Source organism: Micropterus salmoides, unplaced genomic scaffold, assembly GCF_014851395.1.
Source record: "Micropterus salmoides isolate LMB-PRFRI ecotype aquatic unplaced genomic scaffold, ASM1485139v1 Ms_hic_scaffold_21, whole genome shotgun sequence".
In the NCBI taxonomy this organism is placed as follows: Eukaryota; Metazoa; Chordata; class Actinopteri; order Centrarchiformes; family Centrarchidae; genus Micropterus; species Micropterus salmoides.
Window position 1 is genome coordinate 5893263 of NW_024041262.1, and position 9249 is coordinate 5902511.

At 42.2% G+C, this 9249-nt stretch overlaps 1 protein-coding gene across 2 annotated transcripts; it reads left to right on the top strand.

Moving 5' to 3' along the window:
• The first annotated feature begins 157 nt into the window (after window positions 1-157).
• Window positions 158-8909, top strand: unk (unk zinc finger). Of its 2 annotated transcripts, XM_038735441.1 has the most exons (15): window positions 158-564; window positions 1092-1301; window positions 2692-2868; window positions 2969-3096; window positions 4236-4371; window positions 4481-4598; window positions 4687-4771; window positions 4875-5182; window positions 5294-5359; window positions 5487-5670; window positions 5771-5872; window positions 6007-6189; window positions 6280-6461; window positions 6591-6851; window positions 7722-8909. In XM_038735441.1, exons 1-15 carry the CDS (start codon window positions 416-418, stop codon window positions 7875-7877), a joined length of 2445 nt encoding a protein of 814 aa, XP_038591369.1. In that variant the 5' UTR covers window positions 158-415; the 3' UTR covers window positions 7878-8909. The 2 variants fall into 2 exon arrangements, with proteins under 2 accessions (XP_038591369.1, XP_038591371.1); XM_038735443.1 differs by lacking the exon at window positions 7722-8909 and having other exon boundaries at window positions 6280-6465; window positions 6591-6829.
• The last annotated feature ends 340 nt before the right edge of the window (window positions 8910-9249 follow it).

Genomic DNA, 9249 nt, shown 5'->3' on the forward strand with positions numbered 1-9249 from the left:
GTCATTCTTACAGACTACTACACGCTCATTGGTGCACCTTTAAAAGTGACGTGTAGAACAGCCAATCGACATAGACGTAGCAAATAAAAAAGCACAAACGTGAACTCGGTCCCGTCTTATTCTCTGATGTTTCCGGTTTTGTTTTGTTTTTTTACAAAAACAGATATATGAACTATTTAATGCATTGTCGATTGATTTCACTTCTTTAATGTCCCGTGGTCTTCGCAATCATAAGTAAAGTTATTCTTGAACTTCATGTCCCATAGTTCCGTGTTTTCCTAGTTGTCCCTTTGCTACTACTTCCTCCTGCCTTGCGCAAGCTCACATCGTTGTAGAATGCGGATTTCGAAGCTAATACGAATAGCTAGCCAGTAAGCTAAAAACAAGGTTCTTGTTAGGCTTTTAAACGGGTAAAATGTCTAAAACACACTCACAGCCCCCATCATCTTCGGCAGCGACGACTACCGGGGGACCTTCCTCGTCCTCTTCATCTTCATCCGCAGGGGGCTCGACATCTCCCGCAACCGTGTTGAACGTGCAGCCCGAGAAACCTCAACATTACACGTACGTAGCTAGTTAGCTGGATTAGCTAGCTATGTGTACACAACCTCACGTGTAGTTGCAAATATCAAACCACAGCTAAATTGTATTTGAAAAAATGAGCGAGTGATAAACTTTGTATTGTTTGAAGTGACTGAAACAAGCCTATTCAGCGATAATGTGCTTATATTAACCGGAACAGGTCTTGAGAAAGAGGCCTAACCTTACACACAAACAGTGGCCTTTTCTTACAAGCTTTGTGGCACAGCACACCGTTACTTCCAGTTATGTATTTGTGGATATGTCTCACTGCTGCATAAACTTAATGCTAGTTAAGTTATATTTTATATTATATTTTCGGTGGAAGAGATTTGTCTCAGCAGCAGAGGATAAGACGTATAGGGACCCCTAGAAATATAATAACTATAAGCAATGATTTCGTAATGTACTATACATTTAAATACACTCTTGCATGTGTAATAAACTGTAAGAGACAGTAACACTGGCTAGAAATGTATTCCACTCTATCTTGTTGCTTCCCTCTCTCGTAGATATCTAAAAGAGTTCAGAACTGAGCAGTGCCCCCTGTTCGTACAGCATAAATGCACACAACACAGGCCTTTTTCCTGTTTCCACTGGCATTTCCTGAACCAGCGGCGCCGCAGGCCCATCCGCAGACGGGATGGAACCTTCAACTACAGCCCAGACGTTTACTGTACCAAATATGATGAGGGAACAGGCACCTGTCCTGATGGAGATGAGTGAGTACAACTGAGATTTCAGTGTTGTACAAAACTGCGTCACATGATGTTTGCAATGATTATCATGGGCCCCTCAATAGTCACCTATACCTACAGCTACACCTACAAGTTATTGTTGTTTTTGCACTGAAGTGCTAGCCACATTGTACCCGGGAAGATGACACTGGTGACTGATTGTGAAACACTTTCTGTAGTGGGTGTATAAAAGTAAATTACAGTAAAATGAATTACGTGGCCATGGAACTAGGTGTTTTGGGGTTTGCAGAAGCCTCTTTAACTCCAAATGGTTAAATCTTCCTGAAATTCAAAGCATCATTCCTGTTTCATCTCTAACAGTAAGCCTTTTACATTTAAATCACAAATTGCTCAGGCGAATCACCAGAATGTGTAGAGCATAGCATGACAAAGAACCTTTTTCAGTATAGTAAGTCAAGCTGAACACCTTGGTGTTTGGTTCAACATCTTCACTGTAAGCATTAGCACCTGAACATAGCTGTTCTCCAACTCTCTGGGTCTCTTTGAGACTGAAATGTCTTTATTGTTCTTTATGACACCCTCTTGGTGACAATCACAGACAATGGGATGTAAATGCAAAGGATTAAAGTTGATTCAGAGTCAAAGTGAGATGTCTTCAAAACATGCTAATGAACCACTTGGTGGAGTGCCAAGTGAGCATTTCCAACCAGATTCCAGTACTATTCTCAAATTGCCTCGTTGCAGAGAAAAACAATCACCATTACACAAAGGTGGCACGAGTTCTGAAACCTCTAGGACAGAACCCATGGAAAATTACCTATGTTTAGCTGGGAGAAAAAAACAGTTATTTTAATCTAGTTTGGACAAGAGCAATAATATTCTGTCAGTGTTCTATACTTGCAGATGGTTTGTCTGCTGCAGACCAGTGCTAATGTTTTGTCTGTGGTTCTTTTTTTAATCTTCTCATGTTTTATGCTTTTATGTTTACAACCGTGTTAGCTGTGCTGGTGGCTGTCTTGACCAGGACATTCTTGAAAAAGATATTTTTAATCTCAATGACTTTATATTCTGGTTAAATAAAGGTATCCTAATATTTTATTTTTAATTATACAAAAAACAATGCCAAACTTCTGCTGTTCTAGCTTCTTGATCATTGTAAATATATTTTGGGGATTTTTAGCAATTTTATCCCCTTGGGACATGGGAAATTGTGATGTATATTTCACAATTTTTGGACATTTTACATGCAAAACAATTTGTTGATTAATCAAGAAAATAATTGGCAGATTCGTTGATAATTGTAAGTCGCAGCCTTGGTATACGATACATATACTGAACACTCTTTACCTGAAAAGGCCTGTATGTCTTTATGTTTGGATCCATGATTTCAATGTGATTCTTCTGTGTGTTCCAGATGCCCGTTTCTACATCGGACAGCAGGTGACACAGAGCGAAGATACCACCTCCGCTACTATAAGACAGGATCCTGCATCCATGAAACAGATGCAAAAGGCCACTGCAGCAAAAACGGCTCCCACTGTGCTTTTGCACATGGATCTCATGACCTGCGCAGCCCTGTTTATGATATCAGGTGCCAAAATAACTTAATTTTAACATGTAACACACACACACCTACCATCATATCAGTGTCTGTGATGTAGTTGTTTATAGAATTTCTTTGAATTTTACAGAGAAGTGCAGGTAATGGATTCTCAGGGAGGCTCGGGGGCCACAGAGGGAGGAGGAGATGGACAGTCAGGGCAGGCAGCAAGTACAGCCCTCATAGAGAAGACCCTGAGTGAGGAACCACGCTGGCAAGGTAAATCTGTGTTACAGCACACCAGCAGGTGTTCAGCCCTGTTTTAAATGAACACAAGGTGCTGCATTTGGTGGGAACGTGTTACTGAAGGTACTGATGACACATGAAATATGATTCAGATCCATGAGTTTGAAGGTTTTTCAGATGCCAAAACACTATAATACTCTGAGACAGGATTTTACTCTGGATAGTTGTCAGATAGGCAACTATTTTGTCTTTCATCATAACCACCAGGAATGAGCACTTGCATGCATTTGACTGGCTAACACAGCACTGTATCTGATGATGCTGCATTATAGTCATTGTATGTTTTTTCCACTGGAGCCCTCTGCGTTGGCACCCTAATGCATCACCAGACTGACCTTATTCAAATGAATGAAAAGGCTGGGTTTTTTTTTTCATGTAGGGCTGAAGTTGGTCTGAACACGGCCTTACTTAACAGCTAGTCAGAAGTAGTAGTCAGGTGTCATGTAAAAGATACATTACCATTGATGGTGATTATTATGGTAAGGTCACGTCTGTATGCCACCGGGCACTGCTCTCTATTGTTGCCTCTGTGACCCGATTTTGTTCCGTCCTCTGCACGGCTTCATACCACTCAGGTTGCATTTCAGAAGTGTTTTTCCTGCTAGAATTTGCTGACTTGCTCAGATTTTATTGATTTGATATTTTGTCCTTGATTTTTGCACTTCTACCATGAGTAAGAAGCCTATATAGTTAAATGGTTTCCTTTTTTGTCTGTTTTAATTGTGTTTGTTGTTGTGTATGATCGGGAGTCTGCACAGGGTGTTTTATTTTGAAAATTGACCGTTCTGTGTCTGACTTTTTGCCCGGTTCGCTCTAGCCACGTATTCTCCGTGGAGCTGAGTGGAGAGCAGCTTCTGGGTTTCTTGTAAAACATGCTGCGTATATCTGGTGGAAGCACAAGCACTGTATAGAAAGGCTGATTCAGCTCTGCATTGCAGCTGCAATGTGCCTAGGGGAGTTTAGCCTTCAGGGTTCATCTGTGCTTCATATGTACTAACACAGTATAAACCTTCTAAACGCAGTAAAACAGCCTCACTCCTGTTTACTGTTAAAAATCTTGATCTGATGACTCTTGACCAGGCCTCACTGTCTCCTTCTGTGTCTCGCTCTAGATAACAACTACGTGCTGTCCCACTACAAGACAGAACTCTGTAAGAAACCACCGCGTCTGTGCCGTCAAGGTTATGCCTGTCCATACTACCATAACAGTAAAGACAGGAGACGCAGCCCACACAAACACAAATACAGGTGCTCCGTTACATCATGTAAAAGGAAAATGTTTGAAGCCCATGGTATTGTTTTTTTTCCAGACTGTGAATATGTTTGACAGAGTTGTTGTTTGTCTCTGACGCCACAGAGCATTGCCATGTCCAGCTGTGAAACAGAGTGAGGAATGGGGAGATCCCAGTAAATGTGAGGGAGCCGAGGGATGTCAATATTGCCACACAAGAACAGAACAACAGTTCCACCCAGAGGTTTGTGTGTTTCAGCAGAGACCTTATAGAATCGCAGATAAGAAATCACAGAAATATCAACAGGTGTTGATTTGTTGCTTTGTTCCAGATCTATAAATCCACTAAGTGTAATGACATGCAGCAGTGTGGCAGCTGTCCCAGAGGGCCCTTCTGTGCCTTTGCTCATGTTGAAAGTAAGTCCCCACAATACATTTCTAAGCACCTCTCAACAACCGTCTGATAATTCATTTTGAAATTTAACATATTTCTTATTTTGCTTTTTAAAACCTCCGCCAGAGCCCTTTGTTCCAGAGGAACCGTCATTCCCCACACCAAGCTCCCCTCCACCCCCAAGACCTCCAGACCCTCTTCCCACCCAGGAAGCTTCTTCAAGTCCCAGCAGACACAACATGGGGCCTAGGTCTGGTTCTGGATCTGTTTCAGACCCTTTCTACCCATCTGCAGGGTCATGTGTAGCGGAGCAGGGACTGCTGGGTAGCGTTTTGTCTCTGTGTGAGGATGTGAGTGGAGGAGCAGAGCCACCGTCTCCTTGGGCGGGAGAGGGAGGGTATGGCAGAGCGCCTGGATTTGAGAGGGAAGATCAGGTGAGAAGTACAGACAAAGAAAAAGGGTAACATGGGCTTTATGATACTGTTAAATGAAACAAAAGAAATACTGTTCGGTTCTTATGATTCTTGTATTGTTTGTGGTTTCAGGCTAAGCAAAGGAGTTTTGCTCTTGAGCAGCGCCACAGAGAATTGGCATCAACACAAAGCAAACAGGTAACAGTTACAACCTTGAACTCTTTATCTTTTTATGCTGATTTCTGCGTTTGTGATAATCTTGCTCCAAGGACACAAGCATTAAGTAACACCTGTTTCTCCAAATACCACATTCGTTCTCTTTCAGGACTTGTTAGTGTTTCTCCCTGTGGGCAGCCCTTTGAGTCTGTCATCCAGCATCCCCTCCAGTTTGGCCGCCACACCGCCCAGTCCTGCCCCTCTCGGCCCCCTGGGATCCGGCATCTCCTCAGGCATGAACGCTAACGCCCTTCCCTTTTACCCCACTAGTGAGACTGTAGAGTCAGTTGTTGGTAAGTGAAGATGTGCAACGTTCAGAATCCACATTTGAAGCCGTCGTGACATAACCAAATCTGAAATAACTGTTTTGTTCTGGTGTTGTGTGTATTATAGAGTCAGCCCTGGATGATCTTGACCTGAATGATTTTGGTGTGTCAGCGTTGGAGAGGAGCTTGGAGAGCAGCTCTGCTCTGCCCAGTGTTGGAGTTATGCTGGGTATTTCAAAGACACAAAAATAAGCACACAGAACTACATACAGTTTTTAAATGTTAAAAAATGTACACAATTTATCAGAATGTATATGCACAATAAACATATCTCATAACTACTACATCTCTTTGCCTTTATAGGAGGTAGCCAGTTCCAGAGTTCTGCCCCAGTCAATATCCCGGGATCCTTTAGCAGCTCTGCTCCTTTTAGCTCCCCTTCACCATCTCCCCCAATCAGACCACACGCTTCACCATTCTTTTCCCACCTGTCACAACCTGGCCAATCAGAAAGCACCTTCCTGGGACCATCTCATAGCTCTTTAGGTTTGTGGAATTTGAGTCAGGACATTAAGTGGTGTAGTGAGGGTTTTTATTGATTCATTCTTTTGTTAATATTTATTCTTTCCTTTGTAGGTCTGAATGGTATGAGCACTAATATTTGGGAGCATTTCCCATCAGGCCAGGGTTCCCCTGGCACCCCCCCAACCCTTTTGCCCTCTGGCCCCTGTGCAGACACTTCCAGGCTCAAACAGGAGCTGGAGGAAGCCCATAGGACACTGAAGCAGTGGGGTCACAGCTGGAGGCACACAGCTCAGGTAGGTAGGTAGTGGGGCATGAGTGAAATGGCTGTTTGTGTGCAGTGACTTGCATGTTTATGCACATTGCAGTGACTGGCAAAGTTATGTATAGTTTCGAACGCATATTCTGTATTTTACCTCTTGTAGTCGTGGGCTGCGCTGAAAGCAGATGCAGAGGAGTCCCGTGCTCATGCAGCACGGTTAGCCATGGAAGCCGAGAGAGCCAAGCAGGCTGAGGAGGAGGCACAGAGACAGGCTTCTCTCCTGCAGGAGGCACTGGAGAGCATAAGGAGTGGAGACAACCCCCATTTAGCACTGCACCAACTCCAGCTATTACACCGACTTCCCTTGGAGTCGGTCCTCAGTTTGCAGGCTCAGCTCTGTAGCTGCTTACATGCTGTGGAACAGGTAATGCCATAGACTCATAACTTACATGTACTTAAGTCAACATATAGACCTGCATGGTAAACCTAAACTTATATGCTCCTAACATGGTGTGTTCCGATTAAATTGTTTCTGTCAGAATCCAGGTTTCTCAGTGCTGGCTAAAGGCATAGGCCATATAGGCGGTCGCATAGGTCGCCAGTCTATATAAATAAAAATTCACCGGGCAGGGCTGCAGACTAACTTTTTCCACTAGTAGCACTTGTGCTCTCAACTGAAAACTTAAGGAGCACCAGCACAAAATTAAAATCGACATGACTCCCTGGTGCCCTCCTACCTGATTCATGAGCCATGAAAACCATTTGCCACTGCCACACAGTCACACCTGACACCACAGTGCTCGAACATAATGAGGTACAAACAATATTTATAGAATAGAATTTTTCTATAGAATCTTAGATAAGTGAAGATTAATATAAATAAGAAATTGTAGAAAATCTAAAATATACTGAGCTTTGGCTCTGCTCTCTGCTAATTATTCCAGCCAATCAATTCATTTTAAATTCTATATTTAACCGATAATCAATGTCAATCTGTTGCTTTCCATCTTGCGTAAGTCCAGAGTTGTAACTTAACATTTGACTGAGAGACTAGATAATCATCATCTTATTTTAAAATGATATGTACATGTGTGCCTCACTTTTGTCAGGCACAGAACACAGTCCTGGAAGTGGCTGGCAAGCAAGACACAGACAGACCAAGAGATGCACTGCCCAGCTAGGTTAGCAGGAAAGATAGGCTAAAGAGAGACTGGAGGTGAACAAAATGTGTGGTGGCCTAAATCATCCAACATTCTTCAGTTTAATCTAAATCTTTTCCTCTGTGTTTTCCAAGGTGGTATACAGGAAACAGAGACAGTGCTGTGTGACATGTGGAGAGCAGGGCTCAGTGTCACTGCCCTGTGGCCATGGACTACAATGTGAGACCTGCTCCACCTCTACGGAGTGCCCGCTCTGCCCTGAACAGACCCTGGAGCAGCAGCTCTCTTGACCTCACAACCCGCTCAGACCAACGCAGATTCCAGACCAGTCGGTCCTGATTCCACAGATACCAGCCTTGGATCTCAACCGCCAATCAAAATTATGTCGAGGTCATTTTATAACGTAACAACTTCAAGCACTGATCTGGTTTTTGTATTTTTAAGATGATGTTTACTGATGAATACCCAGCTTAGCGAGCACAGGTCATTAAGTGAAAGTTCTTAATGTGCGATTTAGGATTAACAATTTTTCCAGTGTTGGCCGTGGAACACCAGTACATTTTACTAGTTATTGTTCTTGACCAGCAACACTGTTCTTTACCCATGTTCTTGATTTGTGAAAATAACATTAAGACCTGTGTTATTTCTTCTCTAACCCTGACTATGAAACACTTACATACATAGTTCTAAATCATATTTTGATATGTTTTAAAGAATACGCCCACCCTAAGGAAAAACATATTTCTGCAGCGTTATCTGTCCATCTGGATAGTGTGATTTCTTTCCAGAAATCAAGATATTTACTTGTGATAATCCACAGTTAAGAGCAATTGTAAGCCCACTAACTGTATATGCCATAGAATAAAGTAAACCAGTACTCAGAGATGAGATGCACATGCTTTGTGACGACACAGAAGTGAATGTAAAACTACCAGCTGTTCTCTTGGCAGAAGTATAACTACGTGATGCTTGGTGGCCTGGTAGTATCACTCTGGTTCACTCTGCTGTGTGTTTACATCCAGTTCAGAGTACCATGAGTAACTGCATTTATCATTTCTGGAAAGAGTTTGTTGTGTTGTGTGACAGCAAAGATCTCAAAACCTTCTAGATGGATGGATGACCGGGCAGGTTAGCAGCCTTTTTGTGAGAGTGATGAGATATCTTAACAAAATCAACAGGTCTGACTGAAAACACTTAAAGGGCATATTTAGTCCAGACAATGAGCCTGTATTGCTCTACAGCCAAAAGGGGGCCGTCTTACCAGTGTGCTGGTTGCGCTTGCCCGGATTATATTGAATTTGAATAGATTTTTGTTTGTGTGTTTTTTTTTTTTTTAAAGTAAAATAAATTTAAAATTGTCTGTTGAATAATAACAGAAAATATTTAAAATGTAGTACTATTTGTTTAAATTCACAACAGATGGCCTCTGTGAAACTCAGGTTTTCTCTAATATTCTTCTACAGAAACTGGAAGAGGAAAGCATGTTAACACAATCAAGGCAAATGTACTCAGTCAACTTGTGTAGTCTTTAAAATTACATATTTGAAATTTTTACTTAAATGCTTTTCATTTTATTTCAAACATATACACTTTTGTTAAAACCGGCCCATTTGCCATGTTAAAAATCAACATGTGACAGGTTTCTCTGCCGACATTTTTACA